This window comes from Orcinus orca, chromosome 16 (genome assembly GCF_937001465.1).
Source record: "Orcinus orca chromosome 16, mOrcOrc1.1, whole genome shotgun sequence".
NCBI lineage: Eukaryota > Metazoa > Chordata > Mammalia > Artiodactyla > Delphinidae > Orcinus > Orcinus orca.
In genome coordinates this window covers 67,680,238-67,705,593 of record NC_064574.1, presented here as the reverse complement: position 1 = coordinate 67,705,593, position 25,356 = coordinate 67,680,238, and the positions used below count along the sequence as shown (strand labels likewise).

Below are 25,356 nucleotides of genomic sequence, written 5' to 3'. Positions count from 1 at the left end.
CTGATGGATAATTATGCCATGGCATTTATTGAATTTTCCAATGAATTAAAATATTATCTTTATTATTTATTAAATTCTCAAATGTGTGGATATATATTTCTGGATTCTCTATTTGATCCCACTGACATATTTTTCTATTTGTCAACTCCTGTGCTGAAATTATATTGATATTGTAGTTTTTACAGTATGTGCTTATACCCTGAAAGACAAGCCCCCTTCTCATTATTCTTAATTTTCACACTTTTCTTGGCTATTCTCAGGCATTATTCTTATATATGATCTTTATTTTAGCCAAATATTTTTTTCCATACATTTATTTATTTATGGTTGCGTTGGGTCTTCGTTGCTGCGCGTGGGCTTTCTCTAGTTGCGACGATCGGGGGCTACTCTTCGTTGCGGTGTATGGGCTTCTCATTGCGGTGGCTTCTCTTGCTGCGCAGCACGGGCTCTAGGCACGTGGACTTCAGTAATTGTAGCACGCAGGCTTCACTAGTTGTAGCTCACGGGATCTAGGCACATGGGCTTCAGTAGTAGTGGCACGTGGTCTCTAGAGTGTAGGCTCAGTAGTTGCAACGCACGGGCTTATTTGCTCCATGGCATGTGGGATCTTCCTGGACCAGGGCTCGAACCAGTGTCCCCTGCATTGGCAGGCAGATTCTTAACAGCTGCACCACCAGGGAAGTCCCAATTTTAACCAAGTTTTAAAGACCGTGGAGTAGATTTAGTATTACAGCAATAATAGAATTTCATTATACTTACAATTTAATGTAGAGAGAATTAATATTTTAATCACATTAAGTGTTCCCACATAGTCATATCTTTTTATTTGTTCACATTTTGTTTTACAGCCTTCATAAGACTTTATAGTTTTCATATAGGTCCTGTGCCTTTCTAGTTAAATTTATTCCTAAGGACTTTCTTTTTATTGCTATCTATCATGATTGGAATATTTTTCCCATTACCATTTCTGTTTTTCACATTCTTTTGCTAGAATGGAGAAAGGTTATTGGTTTATGTATGTGTCCAGAAGCAGAGCACAAACCGAGGTGTGGCGAATAAATGTAACTTTTTATCTTTATAACTCAATTTAACTTTTTATTTTAAGCTCCCTTGTGCCAGGTGGAAGAAATTCATTCCCATCTGGCTTCTCCCAGCTTTTCTCCAGGGTGGGTTTAAATTCCATAGAGTTTACATAGTGCCAGGAAGCAAGACGGCACTGAGTCCTTGTCATGTCTGTCCCAGCCGCCATCCCCTGAGATGCCCATGGTCTCATTGTGTCCTATCTCTTGTCCTTACTGGTCTCTACTGCATTGTCCCTTTTTCTTTTTGTAGAGCCTTTCCCTCTCTCTCTCTCTCTCTCCCTCTCCCTCTCCCTCTCTCCCTCTCCCTCTCCCTCTCTTTCTGCTTCCTCATCCCTTCTCTGAGGCAATAAATTCAGAGCAGCCTCACTCAAATAGAAGGGCTGTCAGGGGAAAAAGAAGCTCTGGAAGGGAAAACATTGTCAATATTTCAACATAGTACCCACCAGACGTATAGGCGCAGGAAAAAAACAACACTGGGGGGGCTTCCCTGGTGGCACAGTGGTTGAGAGTCCGCCTGCCGATGCAGGGGATACGGGTTCATGCCCCGGTCCGGGAAGAGCCCACATGCCGCGGAGCGGCTGAGCCTGTGAGCCATGGCCACTGAGCGTGAGTGTTCGGAGCCTGTGCTCCGCAGCGGGAGAGGCCACAACAGTGAGAGGCCCGCGTACCGCAAAAAAACAAAACAAAACAAAAAAAACAACACTGGGGGAAATACGACAGAATGTTAACAGAGATGCTGTGTTTCCAAGAGGTGGAACAATGAATGAGTGTTCTTTTCTTATTTATATATTTTTTTTGAATTTTGCAAAGTTTCTAAAATGGGTATTACTTATATCATCACACACACACAAATTATCTAAACCAGTTCACTTGTAGTTTGTAGTCTATGCAAATCAAATTTATCGCATGAGAAATTCCTGTGAATCCAAGCATAATTAACAAACACAATGCACATTCCGAAACAAGCGTACAGTGCACAAAATATAAAGCCTAAAGAAGGGCTCATTCACAAGTTCAGTAGCTTGGGTTGGTCTCTAGAGTGGCAAGCAACCACTTTGGTTATGAAGTTAGGTTTGACGGTATTGGATGAGCTAAGCATGAAGGAGTAACCAAGTGAACCAAAGACTTCATGATGTACATATTTCTAAGAGAGGTTTCTGCACCATGAGGGAGTCGGGCTTTCCAAGGCTACAGCTGATGACAATGTGGTGAGAGGATGCCTTAGGTTTGGCAGGTTCTTGTAAACAGAGCCTGAGACAGGGATTCTTGCTCAAGTGACATGTTGGGAAGAACTCTTTAAGAGAAGGGGAGTGAGGGAAGCAGGATGGGGCAGGGGGAAGAGCCAAGGAAGGAGGGGTCTCAGCTGGAGACCGGCTTCAGCCGCATCTCACGGGGACCTCTCGAGCACAAACTGCACCACAGAGTTCGTCCCACCTTGAGGCAAAAGGGCCGGTCTTTTGTACCCCGTGTCTGTCAGTCATGGGCAGGGGGCACTGGGCTGCTCCAGTGGCCAAGGGCAATTCTGTAGAGAAGTAGGCACCCGTGAGCCCCTAGCACTCCCCCCGTGCCCAGCAGCTGGGGAATGCAGATGCCAGCCACGAAAGACTGACTTGGGGTTACTTGGGCAAGCCTGGGTGACCATGAGCTGATTACAGTGTGGGTCAGGGTCAGCGTGCAGGAGCAGGTGACACTGAAGACACCAGAGATGACAGCAGAATTGGGGGTGGGGATGAAAGCTATGGGCCAGCCAGCAAAGTCTTCATTGACTGTGGGCGGTGTGACCGGAGGGCCAAGGATGACAGAGAGAAGGAGGGGGAGATGGTGGCAGAGCCAGGCTGCACGACCCTCAAATCAGCAGGGATTTTTACACAAAGAAGGAGAAATGAATGAGTCAAACCTTGAAAACCAGCTGGACCCCTGCAGGCCCTCCCTGAACCAAGTCTGCCTGCAGCTAGGACTGTAACGGCCATAGCCAGGCAGCCTTTCATGTGTGCGTTTGATATCTAATGCTTAGGAATCTGCAAGTTCTATGAAAACAGAGACCTTATCTCTCCTGCTTCCCAGCCTGTGGTAATAGATAAATATCTATTGAATGAATAACTGAACCAACCAATTAATCTGTCGTTTATCATTTCTCAATAGAGGCCACTGGCATAGTAACAAAGAGCACAAGCTCTGAGGTCAGACATCTGAATCTGAATCCCAGTTCTGAGCCCCAGCTGTTACATGGGAAATGCTGTGAAGATTAAATGAGTTAATGATGGATGTAAAGCACTTGGTACAATACTTGGCAGGTGGTACATTCTCCATAAGGGCCGCCGTTGGTAACATCCCTTTTCCAGGAAAGCTCAGAGCCATCCCTTGCGGGGTGACCGAGGGATGCAGGTGTGAGTGCGATGGGAAGGGCGGGGGAAAGAGCAGAATTACGGACTGAGGTTGCGCCCCGGCCCCTGCGCGTCCAACTGGCCCAGCCCGGGGCGGAGTCTCTTCCTGCCGGGCGGGAGCCCAGCGGTCCCCTGGTGGCCCCGGGGACCAGGACAGCTGTGTGGACGCCGTCTATGCGGGCTATGGCGAGCGCGGCCCGGGGATCCGGCCCTTGGTCCCCGTTCCTGCTGCAGCTCGCGGCGCTGCTCGGGACGCTCGAACCACAGGTGAGAAGCGGGCGGACACGGAGCCTCCAAGGTCGGGGCCGGGGGCGCAGACGGCTGGGGCGCGGCGGGAGCACAGCGGGCTCCTCTCCCTCCCCCGGGTCCGGGTCGCCCCAAGTCGGCCCCTGGCCTGAGAAAAATTCCTACCTTTGGGGAGTTGCCGGTTGCCCCACGAGCTGGAGAGACTTGCCCGCGCGGAAGAGCGCAGGTAGACCCAACACCCCGCGCGTCCTGCAGCATGGGGGTGGGGGTGGAGGGAGGGGACCCTCGCTTTCCTGCCAGGCGTCCTAAAACTTCTGGAACCCCGGCTTCCTTGGAACTCAGGATCCACTTGAAGGTCCTCTGTCGAGAAATGCGCCCATACACCCAGCTTTACAGACAAATTCAGGCGGATCACAACGCTCCCCCCTTACCCGTGACTGGACCCCTGATTCACAACCTCTGGGATCAATAAGCCGGAGGTATGGGTATCTGGTGCAGCCCTGCCAACAGCGGAAAAATCCAGTCTTACAGAAATGCAGTGAGAAGGCAAAGCCAGGACTAGAAGCCACGTGTCCAGCCTGGAGCCCCCAGAGCAGTTATTGGGATCATAGAGGCAACTGCTCATGCCACCCCGTGCCCACTTCCAGCTCAGGACCCAGCTGACGGTTGCCAAGTAAGAATGTGAGCACAGTGTGGCCAGATCGGGTGTTTCCAGAAAAAATGAGAAAAAAACCTAGAAATTAGAAAAATGAGAAATCTTGATTTTTTTTAAAGTGAAATCTTTCCAATTTTTAAAAACTTGGTAGCTAATTATAAACGAAATTTTAAAAACGATGATGGTCAAACGAAACTCAACAGTGGGCAATCAGTCCGCAGCTTCTTCTCCAGATCACTTCTCCCTCCTGCCACGCTGCAGATCACAAAACAGGCCCGGAGAAGAGAGGACCCGAAGGTAGTTTCCTGACTCTACTCCGAAACCATTGGCTTGGCCCCAAGCCTGAGGGTCCTGGAGCAGGATGTGGCCTTTGCAGGGGTGCGGCTAGGCCACCCGGATGTTAGGGTTCCTGCTAGGAGCTCAGCCCCACCCTGTTTGCTCAAGGAAGGGCTGGAGCAGGTGAGTTAGCCCAGCAGGGGCCAGACGCAGGGCAGCACCAGCCCTCCCTCCCTTGGCCACCCCCCCACTTGGTCCAGGGGGCCTGCTGGAGCCTGGCACCAAAAGCAGCTGGGCCGGTTTGGGGAGACGGAATGGGTTGGGGGAGGCAAAGGAGAAAGGGACCGGGCACTGGAACCAGAGAGATGGTGTTCAAGTCCCAGTTCTGCCACTTATCTGTGTGGCTGGAGGCTAATTACCTAACCTTCCTGAGCCTTAGTCTCCTTCGCCTGTGCAATGGTGAGAATAACAGCACCAATCTCTTAGGGAGGCTGTGAGGGTCACTGAAGTCCTTTTGTAAAGGAGCCAGGCCCCCCGGCTCCCACCATAACCCCTCTCTAGGGTCGTGGAGGTCAGTGGGAGGAGCCAGCAGCTCCCCCAGTCCTCCTTCCTTCTTTCTCTGTTTCCCTCTAGGGGAAGGGGAGTCACAGCCAGCCCTGCCTGGAGCAAGCACTAGGGCGGTCCCAGGCCCCTCAGAAGAGGTGACTTTGTTTCCACTGCAGGTTCAGACCTTCACGCCAGAGAACCTCCTGTTTGTGTCCACCCTGGATGGAAGTCTCCACGCACTGATCAAGCAGACAGGGGACTTGAAGTGGACGCTGAAAGACGGTAAGCAAGGGCAGTCACTCCTCCCTCCTTGGATCTCGCGTTGGGGGGAGGTCACCTTGGCGTGGACGATAAGAACATGGGGTCTAGAATCCAAGAAGCAGGTGTCCGCAGGCAGCTTTACCACTTACCAGCTGTGTGACTTTGGGAAAGTCACTTCACCTCTCTGAGCCTCAATGTCCTCACCTGTAAAAGGGGGCCAAGGGTAACAACCCTACCTCACAGAGTTCTTGGGAGGATTACATTACACTCGTGACAAATGCTTGGCTTGGTGTCTGGCACCCAGTAAGCACCAATGTGAGGTATGCCTTTCAACGGGGAGTCTACTCATGCCCTTGTCCCTGTCCCTACAGATCCCATCATCCAGGGGCCCATGTACGTCACAGAGTAAGTGGACCCCAAGGAGTGGGCAACTGAGAGATGGGGAAGCCATAGTTGCCTGGAGGGGCGGGTGGGCTGGAAGCAAGGGAGAAGATTTGGGTCCGGAGCTCTGTGGTGCCTCTTTGAGGGTGGGCCCCTACTGGCAGGGAAGTTGGAGGGGAGGAGCCCTCTTGGAACCAGGGGGCGTGCACCCAACCTTCTCCCGTTCCTCTCTGCCCCACAGGACAGCCTTTCTCTCAGACCCAGCTGATGGCAGCCTGTACATCTTGGGGACGCAGAAACAACAGGGATTAATGGTGTGTTTCCTACAGTGCTTGGGATGGGTGAGGGTCAGGGCTTCTGTTAGCCAGAGCACTGAAAGGGTGCAGGGCTGTATGGTCAGAATCCAAGTGTCCTGCAGAGGGTGAAGTCTGAGAGCACTGGGGGAAGGCTGTCTGGAGGGGTCTGTTGAAAGGGGGTGGTAGGGTGACTCTGGCTGTGTCTGCAGAGCAGGCTGACCGGATGACTGTCAGGCCTCTGAGGGCGTCACGGGGGGTTCTCCAGGGGACTCTGAGGGTTTTAAGGGGAAACCTATGTATCAGTTAGCTTGTGCTAAATAACAAATTGCCCCCAAACTCAAACTTAAAATCCAAACCATTTATTTAACTCATCATTTTGTGAGATGACAGTTTAGGCTGGACTCAGCTGGGTGGCCTTGACTGAGTTTGCCCAAGCATCTGTGGTCCGCTGCCGGTCAGCTGGCTCTCTTTCTGAAAACTCGTTGGTAGTTGGCTGGCTTTTGATGGGGGCAACTGGGCCAGGGGTCTCTCATCTTTTAACAGGCAAGCCTGGGCTTGTTCACATGGTATCAACAAGGGAGCCAGAAGCAGCAAGAGAGGGCGAGGCCAGTGCATGAGCATTTTTCAAGCTTTGCTTATACAGTCGTCCCTTGGTATCCACAGGTCAATCGTCCCCCACCACCCAAATCCAAGGATGCTCAAGTCCCTTATATAGAATGGCACAGTATTTGCATATAACCTACACGCATCCTCCCATATACTTTCTTTTTTTCATATTTATTTATTTATTTTGGCTGTGCCTGGTCTTAGTTGTGGCATGCGGGATCTTTATTTAGTTGCAGCATGTGGGATCTTTTAGCTGCGGCATGCATGCGGGATCTAGTTCCCCGACCAGAGATCGAACCTGGGCCCCCTGTACTGGCAACGCGGAGTCTCACCCACTGGACCACCAGGGAAGTCCCCCTCCCATATACGTTAAACCATCTCTAGATTACTTATAATATCTAATGCAATGTAAATGGTATGTAAATAGTTGGCAAGTGTGCGGCAAATACAAGTTTCGCTCTTTGAAACTTTCTGGAACTTTTTTCCCCCAAATATTTTCAATCTGCGTTTGACTGAATCTGTGGGTTCGGAGCCAGCGGATAGGGAGGGCCGACGGTACCGCATTCGCTAAAGTCTCATCAGCCAAAGCTGGTCACGTGGCCAAGCGCAGAGTCAGGCAGTGTCAGAATTCTGACTGTGCCATGGGATGCCTACCGGGATGGTCTTACGCATGTGATTTAGGAAACCGAATTGGTAAGAAATGTTAGTACGTAAGCAGGCAAGGTCCCAGCAAACAGGTGGCACACTACAACGGGAGAGTTTGAGGCGGTTTTATTAACGGGATTCCTTACAAAGGTGTGGGCCGAGGTAGGAAACCGCAGGGCAGGGTGCTGTGTCCTATGGCCCATACCGTGGGGTGCCACGTATCAGCCCTAAGCTCAGAAGAGGGGAAGGATCCAGAGGGGGCTTGAGGAGAGGACCACCGGGAAGGAGCTGAGGCCTTTGGGGGAGGGACACAGCCAGCCCTCGATGACCCTGTGGAGAGGAGACCCAGGAACACTCGCCCTGATTCTGCCCCCTCCCCGTATCCCAGCCCCCGACTGGAAGCCAGAGCACAGGGCGCCCACTGATGGAATCTAAACAAGTATGTCTCCCATGGGGAGGGCCGGGTGGAGAGTGGACCTCCAGTCCCATCCAGCTCTGGGGGTCATCACTGGGTCTTATGGGCAGGTGTGGTTGTGAGTCTCATCACTCTCCCTGCATCTGGGATAGAGTCCAGTCGCCCTGACAAAGCACACCAGGGCCAGCTCACTCGTGCCGTCTCTTCGCTCACCTACAGGCACCCATGCATGCACACACCTGCACACACACCGATCAACTTATTGAATGTGCCAGCTCTGGGACTTCACCCAGCTTGTCCCCAAGAGTCTGGAACCCTCTTCCATTCTGCCTCTGTTTCCCCAACTCAGTCAGGATGAGCCGCAGCACGCTGCGACAACAGCACACAAAGCTCCGTGGCTCCAGAGAGCTTGCTTCCTGCTTACAGCGTGTGCCCAGCGTTGGTCCCCCGGGGGCTCTGTACACTGTGGTCTACTGGAGACCCAAGCTGTTAGACACTCCATCGCAACCGAGGCTTCTCAGTCACCAAAGCAGAAAAGGAGAACGAGGTGAAGCACACCCTGGCTCTTGTAGTATCCATGTGGACCTGGTCTCTTCTGCTCCCTCCCTCTGGCTAAAGCAAGTCTCATGGCTGTGCCCACTTTAAGCAGGAAAAGAAATATAATCCACCAGGAGCCCAGAAGAAGAAGCAGAATATTTGTGAGAAGTGCTCCCCTTCCCCTGGCTGTTTCCTACTCATCCGTCAAGTCCCAATGTAACAGCCAAACTCCTTCCCAGTCCGTGATCTTGCCTCCAGCTGACCTTACTTTCGGCCACTCTGCCCGTCTCCATCCCCACTCCTGGTGCACTGGCCTCCTTGCTGTTCCTTAAACATGCCAGTTGGTAGGTGGCCCTGCATTCTGTCCCTCTGCCCAGAGCACTCCCTCCACATGACCCTGTGGCTTACTCCTCCCTTGGCTTGGGTACTTACTCCCTAGCTGGGCTATGTGATATAACATCTCAAATCAGTGTCTATCCTAGTTCTCCGAGTTTGTTTTAATAATATTTACCACTACCTGGCATTATGGTTTATGTGTTTTTGTTTGTTTATTATCACACACACACACACCAGAAATGTAACTCTGTGCAGAAGGGCACTTGGTCAGTCTTGGTTACAACAGAGTCCGCACCTGGCTAGTAATAGGTGCTCATTAAACGGTTGTTGAATGAATGAATAAACAACTGAACTTCTTCCATCAGTCATCTTCAGTCCCCTACATCTGCATCAGGTACCCTCAACTTCATGTGCTCCCCTGTCATGCACTAACCGTACCAACCATAGGTTGTATGGACTTCTTTTGTTGTCCATCCTGACTGAGGCCCCGGGAAGCCCTGACTCTCTTTCCCTCAGTACTTGCTTGTGCCTGGGGTGCTGTCTGGCAAGAGCTCTGTATGTGGAGTTTGGGGATCTTTTTCACTTTGATATAATTTCAAATGTAAGGAAAAAATGCAAAGATAGTTCAGAGCAATTGTTTATTCCCTCTACCCAGATGCGTCAATTTTTAACATCTTATCACTTTCACTTTATCATTCTCTCTTAACAGATGGATAATATTACACATGTGTGTATAAAATTTCTTTTTCTGAACTATCTGAGAATGAGTTGCAGACATTATGCTCCTTTTCTCCTAAAGCGTCATTGTGTATTCCTAAAACAAGGATTTTCTCCTACATAGCCTGAGAGTAAATTATCAAAATCAGCAGATTTAACACTGATACAATAGTGTTATCTAATCCACAATCCATATTAATTTTGTCAAGTTCCTAATGGTGTGCTTTATTGTTTCCAGTCCAGAACCCAAACCAAGATCATCCCTTGCATTTGGTCCTCATGTCTCTTGGGTAGAACAGTTCCCCAGCCTCTCCAAGGTTGTCATGGCCACTGAAGTTTTCAAGTCTCAGCAAGTGTTTTTGAGGTGGTCAGGCCAGGATCATGTGATCAGGCGGCATCTTGGCACTGGGAGTGGGATTTTCTGCAGCTCCTCAAGAGGTTGTGTAGCAGAGTGGTTAAGTGTGAGGGGTCTGGAAACTAACTGGCTATGCTCAAGACCTGGCTCTGCTACTTACCAGCTGTGTGATATTAGCCACATTACTTAGCCCCTCTGGGAATGGATATGATAATAATTGTACCTAATGAATAAGTTGTATGTGCTTCTCTGCTATTTCCACTCCCCAGAGACTGCCGTTCACCATCCCCGAGCTGGTTCATGCCTCCCCCTGTCGCAGCTCTGACGGCGTCTTCTATACAGGTAAGCATCTCTCCAGCCTGGAGTCCTGGTCCAGCAGGGACTGGACCTAGGTCAGGACAGGCCAGCTAGGCACAGCACGGAGAGGCTGCACACCCTCTCCAGGCCATCTTGAGAGCGAGCACATTTCCCACCTCCACAGGCCGGAAGCAGGATGCCTGGTTTGTGGTGGACCCTGAATCAGGGAAGACGCAGATGACCCTGACCACAGAGAGACCCTCTACCCCCCGCCTCTACATCGGCCGGACGCGTGAGTCAGGCCCCAGCTGCTCCTCGAGCTCTGGGCAGCCCCCCTTTTGCTCTGCCCAGGCCTGGCAATTGCTATTCACGCTGGGTCCAGGCCAGTCAATCACTCTGTCAGTCAACAAACACTTCCCTGAGCACTGAACAAGGAGCGGGGGACACAGCAGTGACCAAAACAGACCTAGTTTCTGCTATCCTGATGCTGTTTGAAGACTCTGGCCTCCAGGCTGGGTGCTCGGGAAGCCCCCGCCCCCATGAAATGATGTCCCCCGGGTGGGAGTAGAGGAGCACCACGTGGGCGCTCCTGGTAACCCTGCTTCTGGGTGTCCCCAGAGTACACGGTCACCATGCATGACCCTAGGGCCCCAGCCCTGCGCTGGAACACCACCTACCGCCGCTACGCAGCAGCCCCCGTGGACGGCTCACCTGGGAAATGTGAGTGCCTCCCTTCTCTGGCTCCACCTTGGAGCAAGGTCCCCAACTCAGGGAACCCTGAGTGGTGTCCACGACCAACCCCACCACATTCTGACCCACCTGAACTCCGGAGGGACCCCACGTACTGAATGACACACCCCTGATAGACAGCCCTAAGTGACCCCTCTCGACACCCAGCCTGACCCTCCTGTACCCTGAGCAGCTCTTAACATCCTAATTCCTCTGCACTCCCAATGAGCCCAGCCAGGTCACCCTGGGTGCTCCCCACCTCCTGAGTGACCCCAAACAACCCCTGCACACCCTGAGCAGTCCCCCAAGTGTTGAACGACCCCTGACAGATGACCCTAAGTGACCTCCCCCAGACTCACCACCCCCTTGATATTATAACTGTCCTTCCCTATGTTTCCTAAAACTGTACAAATGTTAGATTTTTAATCTTTGGTAATATGATATTACAAAGAAATTGCGTTTCTTCTGTTATTGTTCAGCTCAGTCATCTTCATATATGCTTAATCCTTCTAGTCACTTGGGTTATTTCATCTTCTTCTTCTTTTTTTTTTTTTTGTTTCATTTCCCTTGGTATATCAGTGTCTTTGTTACTGGTTTCTAAGAACTCATTTATGACTAAGGATGCTAACCATTTGTCATGTAATGCAAATGAAACGCCATATTTTATTGCCATCAATTTACTATGGTGTTTTGTATTTTAGTTGTGTATTAAAATATAATCATGTTGTGTTTTTAAAAAAATAATAACTCTCCTTCCCAAATGCCTGAGTGACCCCAAAGGTGCCCCAAGCCACCCCTCAGACCCTGACTCCACCATTCCACGTGAGAACTCATGCAGGCGACCTTGACACATCACAGGTGACACCCACAGGGCCCCTGGCGGACACCCTTCACCTTCTAAATGACTTCCACGCTACCCACATGTCTCCAGACCACCCTGATTGACCAGCAGCCAGACCATGACTGACTACCCCACATCCTAAGAGACAAGGACTGATTCACACACCTGAGTCGCCTTTGGATGACCATGACTGACCCCCTACGTCTTACACAGCTGCCAGTTGACCCTGATCAAAGTGACCCAGTGAACTTCCTATGTCCTGATTACCCTCCAGGTGATCTCACCTGACCTCCACGTACCTCCACCCTCCAGGTGATCTCACCTGACCTCCATGTACCTGAGTGGCCCTCCTGATGGCCCACCCTCAGAGCAGCTTCCCCACCTCAAGGTGCTCTGAGGTGCCTCAGGTCAGGGCTCCCTGACCACATCTCCTAGCCACCTTTCTTGGCAGACACGAGCTACCTGGCAACCTGTGGGATGGGCCTGCTGCTAACGGTGGACCCAGGAAGCGGGGCGGTGCTGTGGACCCAGGACTTAGGCGTACCTGTGGTGGGCGTCTACACATGGCACCAGGACAGCCTGCGCCAGCTGCCCCATCTCACACTGGCTCGGGACACCCTGCACTTCCTTGCCCTCCGCTGGGGCCACATCCAACTGCCCGCCTCAGGCCCCCAGGACACCGCCACTCACTTCTCTGCCTTAGACACCCAGCTGCTGTAAGTGCCCACGCCTGGGGACTGGGGAGGAGCTTCTGCAAGTGTTGTAGCCCAGGTCCAATGGGCAGGTGTGATGTCCGACCATGACACGCCGGTGCAGCTGAACCAGGGGTCAAAATATTTCAAGCAGTTTGGTAAATAACCAGTGCCCTGCACCACCCCCCATGTGCTCCCAGGACCCCCTGGTTGGCCCCACTGTTCAGCAACTGATAGGGTAAAGTCTGGCCTAGGAGGGGCCTCCATGTCTCCACCCCAGTGCTACAGCGGGCACCTGTTATGCTTGGTAGGTACTATGTGTTTACTGATTGTTGAAAACTTTAAATATGACCCTTCCTTGCAACACCAAATACATTAGTGTCCCCATCGTGGGGAGCCGGGAGACAGACTGGGAAAATTGCGGATTACCCGTTCTTTCAGTTCATCCCACAAATATTAATTGAGCACTTGCTATGTAGCAATTGCTTGCTAGGCTCTGGGAGTACAGTAATACAGCCAGTGTTCCTACCTACAAAAATCTTAGAGTCTAGTAGGGGAGACAGGTACGTAAAGACGTAATCATAATATGGTATGATAAAGGATGAGATAAGAGAAGTATAGGGTGTCATGGGAATGTATAGGAAGGGCACTGAAATCAAGACTGGGGGCAGAAGGTAATCATAGAAAGCTTCCTAGAGGAAGGGACCTATAAGTTGAAACCTAAAGGATGAAGAGGAAACAAGAGAGAGAGAGAGAGAGAGATCATGGCAACCAGGGAACAGATTAAGTTAACAAAATAAATAAGGCTGGAGCACGGCTCTGAGCAGAGAATAAGGTCTGAGGCTGTTAAACAGGGATCTTGTAGGATCATTTAAAGGGTTTGGGACAAGGCTAAGGAGAAGCCACTAGAGGGTTTTAGGCAAAGAAGTGATTTGATCGTATTTTCATTTCAGAAAGATAACTGGCTGCAGTGTGAAGAGTATCTTAGAATTGTGGGGAGGAAGTGTTCACAGAATATTGCATTAGTTCAGGCAGGAGATGAAGACACTTTGGACCAGGGCAGAAACGCTAGAGTTGGAAATAAGTGGAGGGTAACAGATATTAAGAGGAAAAACCAGTACGAATTTGGTGATTAGAGCAAGGAGTCAACCATTTTGCTCAGGTTTCTAGAGGCGCATGAGTGCGGTCGTTTTCAAAGGTAGGGAGCACTGGAGGAGGAAGTGGTGGGGGTGAGGAGGAAGTGGGGGAAGAAGGGGGGAGGAAGTGGGGGAAGAAGGGGGAGCTAAGGAATGAGGAGATGAGTTCAGATTTAGAAGACTGAGCTCATGGAAGAGGTCTGGGCTAGAAATAGATTTAGAAACAATGACTACAGAGCTTGTATCAGTTAGCTTTTGCTATATAACAAATCAGCCCCAAAATTTAGAGCTTCAAAACAAACAAACATTCATTATTTTTCAAGATTCTGTGGGTCAGCTGGGTGGTTTTCTGGTTTGAGCAGCCAGATGGTGGCTTGGCTGGGCCTGGACAATCTAGAATAGCTTCACTCAGCTCTCTCGTAGTTGGTGGACTATTTAGCCTATGGGATGTCAAATGAGGTCTCTCATGCCCCTGCAGACTAGCCTGGGTTTCCTTCTTTGGTGGTCCCGGGGTTCCAAAGAACCCCATGAGAGGGCAAACGCCAGTGCACAAGCATTTCTCAAGACTTTGTTTGTGTCACATCTGCTATTGTCTCACTGGCCAAAGCAAGTCACTTGGCCCAGCCCAGAGTCAGTGTGGGCGGGGATAATACAAGGAAACGGGTACTACGGTGACTGAAACTACCCACCACAATCACTCATTCTCCTCCCCCTTTTCCTCTCCCCCACTAGGATGACGCTGTATGTGGGGAAGGATGAAGCTGGCTTCTATGTGTCTAAAGCACTGGTTCACACAGGGGTGGCCCTAGTGGTGAGAAGGTTCTCTGAGGGGCTGGAAAGAGGGGATAGAGCAGGAGAGAAGTCTCCCCCCACCACTCCTGACTCTCCACCTTCTTCCATAGCCTCGTGGACTGACCCTGGCCCCCACGGATGGCCCTACCACAGATGAGGTGACACTCCAAGTCTCAGGAGAGCGAGAGGGCTCACCTAGCACTGCTGTCAGATACCCCTCAGGCAGTACGGCCCTCCCTAGCCAGTGGCTTCTCATTGGTGAGACCCCCTCTACCCAAATTTAGAGTGGATAAAGGACCTGTGAGCTCAGTTTATGAGCTGGAAGGCTGAGATCACCTCCAACCCATTGACATTTTCCCTGCCCCTTAGGACACCATGAGCCACCCCCAGTCCTGCACACGACCATGCTGAGATTCCATCCCACCCCAGGGAGTGGGACTTCTGGGACCAGACCCTCAGGGGGCACCCAGGCCCCAGCTCTCTTCTTGGAGGTCAGTGCTAGAGGGGTAGAGGGCATGGGGGGAGGTGCGGCAGCAGGGGTGCAGCCCTTGGACCTTTTCCTCAGGCTTCTAGGAATAACATTCGGGGTGGGTCAACTGACCTCACAATTTCTCGGAAGGAAAACTTTCATTTGTTGTTATTGCCAGAAGAGTGTTAGAAGTGTTAAAAAGATATTGGCTATCTAAATTGTGAAACATGGGTCACAGTTTTCTTTATTCTTCTTCAGTTTAAAGTTTACAAAATATTTATCAAGTGAGAAAATGAAAATGGAAAAACTATAAAAGCATGTCCTCCTGGGAGAGGACTGGACAAGAGTTGCCAATAGTTCAAGTTTAGAAGGAACAGGCATGACCTGGAGACGTAATTCTCAAATCTGGTTGCTTATCAGAATCACCTAGGAGCCCACTCCACCCGCCCCCCCTGAATTCAGAATCTCTGGAGGTGGATATCTGAATTTTTTGGTGATGCCCCAAGAGTATCTGAATTTTTAGTGATACCCCAGGAGATTGCTTGTCCTCAGCTAGATCTGAAAGACCAGTCCACTGGGGCACCATGGTGTTTCAGCAGCATGGAGAGTGCCAGGTTTCCCACCACTCACTCATCACCCCTTCAGCTAAGCCCAGCCCTATACTGGGTCATGAAGAAGGGTTAGGGGTTCCACAGTGGGAGGGGCTGCTAAGAGTGAAAGGTTCTTTGTCCCCAGCTCCTGAGCCTGAGCCGGGAGGAACCTTCGAACCTGGAGCTGCATCCTGAAGAGAAAACCCCAGACCTGCATCCAGGACTGGGACCCCAAGACCTGCTGGCAGCCAGCCTCACTGCTCTCCTCCTGGGAGGATGGATTCTCTTCCTGATGAGGCAGGTAAGCCCATCATCCCTGGCCTCAGGCCCCTCTCATGGTCTTCCTAGGGGGAACTCTGGTTCTCTTCTCCAAGACCACTTGGCAACTTTCTCCCTCACCCAGATCCAATTCTGCCCCCTGCTGTCCTCTTGGCAGCTCCCAGAGCCCTTGATACTGTGCTCTTTATGCCAGTGCTCCAGGGACAGGCCATCTCAGGCACAGCTTCTGGGCCCATCATGGGTCAGGGGCTGGCCAAGGCTGGGCCCTCTTAGGCCCCCATGTTTCAGCAGCAGCAACAGCAGCTGGCAGAGAAGCAGTGGCAGCAGGCCTCCCTGGCACCTGCAGGCCCGTCTCACATCTCACAGGATGCTCAGTCTCAGCCCTCCGGGGCCACCCCACGGAGCCGCAAGAGGTTTCAAAACCCCCCAGAGCAAGACCAGCCACTCGAAGACCCTGAAGGTGAGCTTACATGAACAGGAAAGGACAAAGTCAGGGACAGAAAAGAGAGGGGAAGGTTTAGCTTCAAAGTCGGTGTATTAGAAGCCACTATAGTGGGGTAGCCAGGCCTAAATGAGTTAACAGGAGAGAACGTCAAATAGTGCCTGCTATGTAGTTCAGCCCTCTGAAAATGTTTTCCATCATTTTTACTGTTGTCGTTATGTTCAAGGACCCTGGATGCAGATAGAACTGGGTATAGATCTAACTCTACTAACTGTTAACTTTGATGAATTGCTTAACTCCTCTGAGCTTCAGTTCTCTCATCTGTCAAATGGGAATAATAACACCCACCCCATGACATCACTTCATGATGAGAGGTTACATCACCATTACTATTAAATCAGACTATGTGATGTTATTAATATTTGTGTTAAAATAACATCATATTTGGTAACAATAATAGTAAATCACCTAGGTACCATTTGGTTCCTTTTCTCTTTAGGGCTTTTTATTTTTTAAATGTTTCTCTTCTCTTTTCTCAATTTCATCCTATAAACAAGCCCTTTCAAGCTTCCTCTGGAATCTGTGGGATGCCCCAGGGGAACTTCCACATGCTTTTAGTGGTCAGTCCAGGCTACTTCTCTCCTGTTTCTTTGGCTCCGGGCTGGGCTGGCCTCGGTCCTTTGTGTGAACTGCTGCTGGACCCTCCTGTCACTGCTCAAACCACTGCCTTGGAGCCTTGGAGCCACTCTGCTGTGCCCTTAACTCAGCGTGAAGTCCGCCCCATGCTTGGCGTGCGGCTCCCGTGCTGCTCCCAAAGTTCCCCCTTGCGTTCGCCTCCCTGTGCTGAGAGGGAAGCAGCTCTCTTCCTCAGGGCTCAGCTCTTGTAGAAAACCCCCCACTGCCGAGTTGCCTGAGCCCTGAGAGTTGCAGTTCCGATCACTTTACTGGCTCTGGGTGGGTCCAAGTAATACTCACCCCACTGCACCCTGAAACACTCATCTCCTTGGACCTTCTGACTCGAGCCAAGTCTTTCCCCAGATGACCCAGACTCCACCTTGTCCCAGGTGGTTCTCGTCAAATGACCTTGCTGTTCCTCCTGCCATCATCGTTCAGGTGTCCCTCACGACCCCGGTCCACGGTCCCAGTCATTGACAGGATGGAATTCCTTCCCCAGACGTCTCAGTCCCCTTGTGAGTCCGCAGATACCGATAATCCTCAGAGGAGGAGAAAAAAAGATGTTGAATCCCAGCCCTGGCTCATCCTTGACATATAAAACACTTAAACTTCTTTACTCACTATAAGAAAATAATCAAAGTGATATCAGTGCTTCAGGACAAGAATCCCAGCTAGAGCTTGGTACCTTTGTTACAAAACTCAGTGGTAACAATCTGTTTATAATACTGGATTCCCTCTGGAATTGAAAAGAAACCTTTCTATTTCTTTCACTTTCTTCGTTTAAAGTTTTCATAAACTTTACTTTGGTGTTTTCATGACCTCTAGGCAAAGCCAGGAAAGGACAGGCTGTTACTAGGCTCTGTGATAAATGCTGTGATGGGGTTGGGGAGGATACAGGGAGCTATAGGAACACAAAGGAGGGGCATGTAGCTCAGACATGGGGACATGGGAATTGTCCTGAAAGGCAAGTCTAAGCTGTGATCCCAAGGATAAGAAGGAATTACCCAGGTGAACAGGGAGGAGGGGGACAGCAGCAGTCCACGTGGCACCAGTAGCACAGGCGGAGGTTCAGAGATGAGAGGAAGCAGGGTACACATTCCGGAAGCTGAAAGGAAGGTGGCAATCTCATGCTCATGGGTAGGTCAGGTGGATAAAGTAAACAAGTGAAGCAGCCACATAGGAGAGAGAATAGGGCGTGATGGGACTGTGGTAAACTGGAGAACAGGTGCTTGGGCTCAGCCTGCCTTGCTTACTGCTGCAATCTCGACCCAGAGCATGGCTCAGGGAATATCTGTTGAGGCAGTGGCTGACTGGCCACTGCAGGTTCTTAAACAGCCCTTCTCAACTCAATAAATATATATGGAGTGAATATGTGCCGAGCAGGTGTGAGGAACAGGCAGAGTTAATAGGCTGGGACTTGCCCATCCAATAGGCAACAATATGGAGTCCAGTGTATCAAAAATCTTTAGTGCAGGGAGAGTCAAATAAACGAATGTGGCAGATGGCAGAAAAGCTTCAAGAACCACTCTCCAAAAAAGCCCCTGCCACACTGGCACCGTGTGGCAACCTATTCTTATTCTTAGGACCTCTATGTCAGGAACTCTGACTTTGGAAATCTTGCTTCTCCTTTTGGTGCGGGGAGAACAACGTTCCTCGGGACCTTTTTATGGTTCACAAAATCTACAGCGGGGTCCTGTCCCACTCTCATTTAACCTCCACAAATCCATCTACACGTGCCTGGTTGGGTGTCCTCCAGGACCACCGGCTACATGGTACATTCAGCGGCAAGTGGGCGCACTCAAGCCTGAACCAGAGTTAACACTGAGAGCTAACATTTATATGGCGCTTACTGTGTACCGGGCACTTTCCTAAATGCTGTGCGTGCATGAACTCGTATGATAGTCACAACATTTCTGCGAGGCGGATACTATCATAACGCTGATTTTATGGAAGAGAAAATGAAAGGTTCACAGCACCCCACCCCAGACTCACAAAGCCAGTAAGGAGCAGCTCAGGAACTCAAAAGCAGGTCAACTCTGGGATGTTGCCTCTGTTTGCATTTTGGCAATACCCATGAAGACAGGTGACCACTTTAATGGTTTCCCAACCCGTGTACAAGAAGCAACACAATACATCACATGTTCTTGAGGTTTTCAGAGGGAATTCTGACTGTACACTGCTTCCCCATCGTGTGACAACTTTTGATTACTTTAAAACTTCTCTCCTGCCTTTGCTGCTTCTCCATTACCATGATATGGAAGGCTGAGCAAATGGTGAATATGTTTGTGCAGACTGAGCCTCCCGGCTCATTATTATTATTGTTTTTTTTTTTTTTTTTTAAACATCTTTATTGGGGTATAATTGCTTTACAAGGGTGTGTTAGTTTCTGCTTTATAACAAAGTGAATCAGTTATACATATACATATGTTCCCATATCTCTTCCCTCTTGCGTCTCCCTCCCTCCCACCCTCCCTATCCCACCCCTCCAGGCTGTCACAGAGCACCAACCCAATCTCCCTGTGCCATGCGGCTGCTTCCAACTAGCTATCTACCTTACCACGTTTGTTAGTGTGTATATGTCCATGACTCTCTCTCGCCCTGTCACAGCTCACCCTTCCCCCTCCCCATAACCTCAAGTCCGTTCTCTAGGAGGTCTGCGTCTTTATTCCTGCCTTACCCCTAGGTTCTTCATGACATTTTTTTTTTCTTAAATTCCATATATATGTGTTAGCATACGGTATTTGTCTTTTTCTTTCTGACTTACTTCACTCTGTATGACAGACTCTAGGTCTATCCACCTCATTACAAATAGCTCAATTTCGTTTCTTTTTATGGCTGAGTAATATTCCATTGTATATATGTGCCACATCTTCTTTATCCATTCATCCGATGATGGGCATTTAGGTTGTTTCCATCTCCGGGCTATTGTAAATAGAGCTGCAATGAACATTTTGGTACATGACTCTTTTTGAATTTCGGTTTTCTCAGGGTATATGCCCAGTAGTGGGATTGCTGGGTCATATGGTAGTTCTATTTGTAGCTTTTTAAGGAACCTCCATACCGTTCTCCATAGTGGCTGAACCAATTCACATTCCCACCAGCAGTGCAAGAGTGTTCCCTTTTCTCCACACCCTCTCCAGCATTTATTGTTTCTAGATTTTTTGATGATGGCCATTCTGACTGGTGTGAGATGATATCTCATTGTAGTTTTGATTTGCATTTCTCTAATGATTAATGATGTTGAGCATTCTTTCATGTGTTTGTTGGCAGTCTGTATATCTTCTTTGGAGAAATGTCTATTTAGGTCTTCTGCCCATTTTTGGATTGGGTTGTTTGTTTTCTTGTTATTGAGCTGCATGAGCTGCTTGTAAATTTTAGAGATTAATCCTTTGTCGGTTGCTTCATTTGCAAATATTTTCTCCCATTCTGAGGGTTGTCTTTTGGTCTTGTTTATGGTTTCCTTTGCTGTGCAAAAGCTTTTTAAAAACTTATTTATTTTTAGCTGCATTGGGTCTTCGCTGCTGCGCCCATACTTTCTCTAGTTGCGGCGAGTGGGGGCTACTCTTCGTTGCGGTGCACAGGCTTTGCGGGCTTCTCATTGTGGTGGCCTCCCTTGTTGTGGAGCACGGGCTCTAGGTGCGTGGGCTTCAGTAGTTGTGGCGCACGGGCTTAGTTGCTCCGTGGCATGTGGGATTTTCCCGGACCAGGGCTCGAACCTGTGTCCGCTGCATTGGCAGGCAGATTCTTAATCACTGCGCCACCAGGGAAGCCCCCTGGCTCATTATTTCTGCATTCAAGGCCAGAAGTCTGGCCTCCATCCCAGCATTGAGGGTGCTCCTGAAACTAGAGTTAGTTTTGAATCTAACCCAGAAAGCACATAGCAAGTCTTCACCTCATGCCAAGGGCATCCAGAGCAGGGAAGGCAGACACATAAGAGACAGGAAACGCAGCAGAACGAAGCAAGTAGGTAGAGAAGAGGGGTCGGAAGTGCTCAGGGACCCTCACCTGGAGCCAGCTGATCATGGCTGGTTCAAACAGGCTTTCCCGCAGCTCTGTCCCTGCTTCCTGAGCTGCCGGAGAGACAGGCCCATCTTACTTGTGGGCGATGTGCTTCCAGCAAGGCCCTGGGCCCACACGCCTGAGTGTCCATGGTATACAAATTTCGGTTACTGCTTGCATCTCGTCAGGAGATGAGAGTGACTGTTTAAGCCAATAATCCAGAGCAGTGCTGAGGGACAGCTTAATACTTTTCTCACTGATCCCTGATGCTGATTTTCATTTGCTTTTCCAAGAGCTGATTAGAGAGACTGAAGCTGGCAGCTCTTCCTAAGGAGAGTGTTCTCAGGGCCACGGAGGGGCACACAGCTCTAGGGGCGCCAGATACACTTAGCTGCGAGCATGGGGCCCCTTGGATCTGAGCAAGGTGCAGCCTGGTGCATTGTGAGGGGTCTCTTGCAAGCAACCCAAAAGGAAGAGCAGTAACAGTCCAACCTCATCCTTCTTAACAGGAAACCAAGGCCTTCTGGGGAATCCCTGCTGCCCTAGAACTAACTCTGGGACAGCTCAGCATCCAAACGCCCACTGACCCCGCCCCGCCCTCTTCCAGGACAGTCTTTTCTGCAACAGCATTCACCCTCCTCACGCTTACGGCTGCCAAAACTCACCTTCCTGTTGGAAGCGAATTCCTTAGTTAAAAGGGTTTATAACTGGTGGAGGTGGGTAAAGGAAAGAAACCTGTGCAGAAGATGCCAAAACAGGGAGAAGGATAAAAGAGGACAGTAGAGTGAACCTCTCCCCCACCGTTTCTTCCATTAATCCTCATGATAATATTGTGCAGGATCCTTGACATAGGTCCCACTTTACAGATGAGAGGACCAGGGCACAGCGGTTAAGTCACTCGCCCAAGTTCACACGGATTGAGTGGCAGCACGAGACACTGGACCCAAGCAGTCTGGCACCAGGCGGGGCGTGGAAGGGGGAGGCCGGAGAAGGGCCGAGGTGGGGGAGCTGGGACTGGGCAGGTCTCCCTGAGACCCCCCCCCTCCCCTCCCCCCAGCCGAGCAGCTCACCGTGGTGGGGAAGATTTCCTTCAATCCCAAGGACGTGCTGGGCCGCGGGGCAGGCGGGACTTTCGTTTTCCGGTGAGCGGCAGCCAGGAGCCAGGCTGGGGATGGCCACTGTCCCTTGGAGAGCCATTCTCTCCAAGAACCCCCGAGGTGGGCACAGTTCCTAACCTTTGCCTTCTTCTGCCCTCTGGACCTCCGCTCGCCACCTCCCAGGGGACAGTTCGAGGGGCGGGCCGTGGCGGTCAAGCGGCTCCTCCGTGAGTGCTTCGGCCTGGTCCGGCGGGAGGTGCAGATGCTGCAGGAGTCTGACAGGCACCCCAACGTGCTCCGCTACTTCTGCACCGAGCGGGGACCGCAGTTCCACTACATCGCCCTGGAGCTCTGCCGGGCCTCGCTGCGGGAGGTGAAACCTGTGCTCAGGGATGGGCGGGGGGGCAGGGTCCTGGGCCGCGGGGTGACCTCTGCCCCTCGCCGCTCCCCAGTACGTGGAACACCCGGAGACGGACCGCTGGGGCCTGGAGCCCGGGATGGCGCTGCAGCAGCTGATGGCGGGCCTGGCCCACCTGCATTCCTTACACATAGGTACCAGCCCCTTCCGCCCTCCATCCAAGCCCCCGACTCCCCCCTCAGCTCTCAACTCTGCTCCGCTCTCACAGTGCACCGGGACCTGAAGCCCGGCAACGTCCTCATTACGGGGCCCGACAGCCAGGGCCGAGGCAGAGTGGTCCTCTCAGACTTTGGCCTCTGCAAGAAGCTGCCCGCTGGCCGCTGCAGCTTCAGCCTCCATTCAGGCGTCCCCGGTACAGAAGGCTGGATGGCGCCCGAGCTCCTGCAGCTCCTGCCCCCAGACAGCCCCGTGAGTCCTCCCGCCGCCCCAGGCCGCAGTAATCATTCCCTGCCCAGTGCCTCTCCTGTCCGGGCCCGCTGTGTGACCTTCAGTCACTCCTCCAAGCCTGTTTCTTCATCTGTAAAGTGGGGATAATTCCTCCCTTCTTACCCAGGGTATGGTTCTTAACCAGGGATGATTTTTGCCACCTTTGGGCAATGTCTGGAGACATTTTTGGATGTCACACTTGGCAGGGGAAGGGAGGCTTGTTACTGCCATCTAATGGGCAGAGGCCAGGGACGCTTGCGAAACATCCTACAACGCACAGGACAGTCCCCCAGGACGAAGAATTATCTGGTCCAAAATGTCAGTAGTACTGAGGTTGAGAAACTCTGAACTAGAAAATAGTTTTCATCTCTACTGTGATGCACAATCACTGGGGAACTTGAAAAAAATTCAGGTGCCCGGGTCCCACACCCAGTAACTGACCCCCAGTGACTGTAACGTGTAGCCAGCGTGGAGAGCCACCCAGATGCGGAGGGTTCGGGGGAGCATCACATGAGCTGATAAAACTGGAGCACAGAGCAGTGTCTGACCTCCAGAGACACTTGAGTTGGAGACCCCAGGATTATAGATTTTTGAGTTGGTGTGTAGGGGAAAGTCACAGGCATGGATGAGAGTAACACGCAAGGACAGTCACCAGGCAAAGCCACCCCACCCCTGAAGTTTAGAGAAAGCTAGGATTGGCAACCTGGAGGCCCAAGGACCAAAGCACTGATGTTAGGAGCCTGTGCAGGTTTTGATTTTTTAAATTAGCAGCCAATATTTTAACTTCTGGGAAATTGCACATAAAAGTCTAGATTTCTGGATTCACTTGGAAAATCAAAAGCTCTGCCACCGAGAAAGTCCCCTGGAGGCAACCAGCTGGAGCTAAGTGCCAGTGGCCATGTGTGGACAGGGCCAGCAACAGATCATACAGTCCTCACCGCTGCCTGATCGCCTCATGCGTGCCCAGCTTCACTTGGTTGTGTTGCCCACCAGACTTGGAGGAATGACACTTGGAAACCTAAACTAGAGGCTCAGTAGGGGCAAAGGTTTTGGATGAAAACCGTGGGTCCCTTTCAACAGTGCAGAGGGGAGGGGATCTAGGGCCAAGAGGATGCCTCTTGGGAAGTGTCCTTGTGTCCTAGTCTGAGCCAGATCCCCAGCTGCCATATCAGCCCTGGGGAGAATGTAGCCCGGCAGACCTCCTGGAGCAGAGACTTCCTCCTTATGCTTGTCCCTCTGGCCCCCAGACCAGCGCAGTGGACATATTCTCTGCAGGCTGCGTGTTCTACTATGTGCTTTCCAGTGGCAGCCACCCCTTCGGAGAGAGTCTTTATCGCCAGGCAAACATCCTTGCAGGCTCCCCCTGCCTGGCTCACCTGGAGGAAGAGGCCCACGGTGAGGGGGACCTGGGCTGGCAGAGGAGGGAGGAAGCAGGGCAGAGCCTGCGCGGGCCTGAAGCCGTCCCTCCCTCTTGCCCCTACAGACAAGGTCGTTGCCTGGAACCTGGTGGAGGCCATGCTGAGCCCCCTGCCACAGGCTCGTCCCTCTGCTCACCAGGTGCTGGCCCACCCCTTCTTTTGGAGCAGAGCCAAGCAGCTCCAGTTCTTCCAGGTCAGGAGGAAATCTGGGGAGCGGCCCCAGAAAGTCCCAAGTTTGGGTCCTGAGCAACAAGAGAGGGGAAGCCAGATTGGTTGGGGGAAGAGAGACTCGTCTACCTGTTCCAGGCAGCCCAGATCCTTATCTCAATCAAGGCAGAGCCCAGACTCCCGAACGCTGCCATCTTGGCACTGCACGGTCTCCTCAGCACCGCTTCCCCAGCCCAGCTGCCCCTCATGTGAGGCTAGACCCCGTTCCTTTCAGCCCTAGTCGTCCCTCCTGCTATACTCGTGCCCAGACAGCCCATTCCACTTGTGTGACCTTGAGCTTCTTGAGCCTGTTTGCTCATCTGTAAAACGGGGACGACAGCACCTCTGTCACCGGTTGGATTAGACCCCGCACAGCACAGAGAAGCCACACTCCATAGGAGGCAATAATACTTACCCTAACCCGAGCAGCTTCGGCGGCTGCACTGCCCCAGCCATAGGACACTCCTGGCCTGTGGCCTCCGAGCCCGCTCAGGAGGCTCAGGAGCTGTGGGTCCTAGGACGCCAGCGACTGGCTGGAGAAGGAGCCTGAGCAGGGGCCGCTGGTGACAGCGCTGGAGGCGGGTGGCGCCGAGGTGGTCCGGAGTGACTGGCACAAGCACATCTCGGTGCCGCTGCACACAGGTAGAGGCCAGACTCGGGTGGCCCGGGAGGCCGAGGGGAGCCCAGTGGGGACGGCTGTGCCAACAACCTCCCCATCCACAGATCTGAAGAGGTTCCGGTCGTATAAGGGGACGTCGGTGCGAGACCTGCTCCGTGCTGTGAGAAACAAGGTGTGTTCCAGGGCTTGGGAGGGGCCTGGAAGGTGGGGAGGCCTGGTCCAGCTAAGCCCGGGCTCTCTGCTCTGACCCCTCCAGAAGCATCACTACAGGGAGCTCCCGGCCGAGGTACGGCAGGCGCTAGGCCCTGTCCCTGACAGCTTCGTCCAGTACTTCACAAACCGCTTCCCACGGCTGCTGCTCCACACGTACCATGCCCTGAGGAGCTGCGCCTCTGAGAGCCTCTTCCTGCCCTACTATCCGCCGGCCTCAGGGGCCCAGGCGCTGAGCCTGGGAGCTGCTGGGAGCTGAGATGGCCTGGCGTCGAAAAGACC

General features: G+C 51.7%; 1 protein-coding gene across 1 annotated transcript; it reads left to right on the top strand.

The window, feature by feature from the left end:
• Window positions 1-3,649: 3,649 nt before the first annotated feature.
• ERN2 (endoplasmic reticulum to nucleus signaling 2) lies at window positions 3,650-25,333 on the top strand. Its single transcript, XM_033426793.2, has 24 exons — window positions 3,650-3,733; window positions 4,360-4,385; window positions 4,709-4,826; window positions 5,366-5,471; window positions 5,822-5,855; window positions 6,073-6,145; window positions 10,008-10,080; window positions 10,220-10,327; window positions 10,654-10,755; window positions 12,057-12,321; window positions 14,166-14,244; window positions 14,336-14,483; window positions 14,595-14,716; window positions 15,430-15,585; window positions 15,858-16,023; window positions 21,737-21,821; window positions 21,960-22,149; window positions 22,229-22,328; window positions 22,403-22,602; window positions 23,868-24,015; window positions 24,104-24,231; window positions 24,764-24,887; window positions 24,969-25,036; window positions 25,121-25,333. Exons 1-24 carry the CDS (start codon window positions 3,650-3,652, stop codon window positions 25,331-25,333), a joined length of 2,916 nt encoding a protein of 971 aa, XP_033282684.1.
• Window positions 25,334-25,356: the final 23 nt, after the last annotated feature.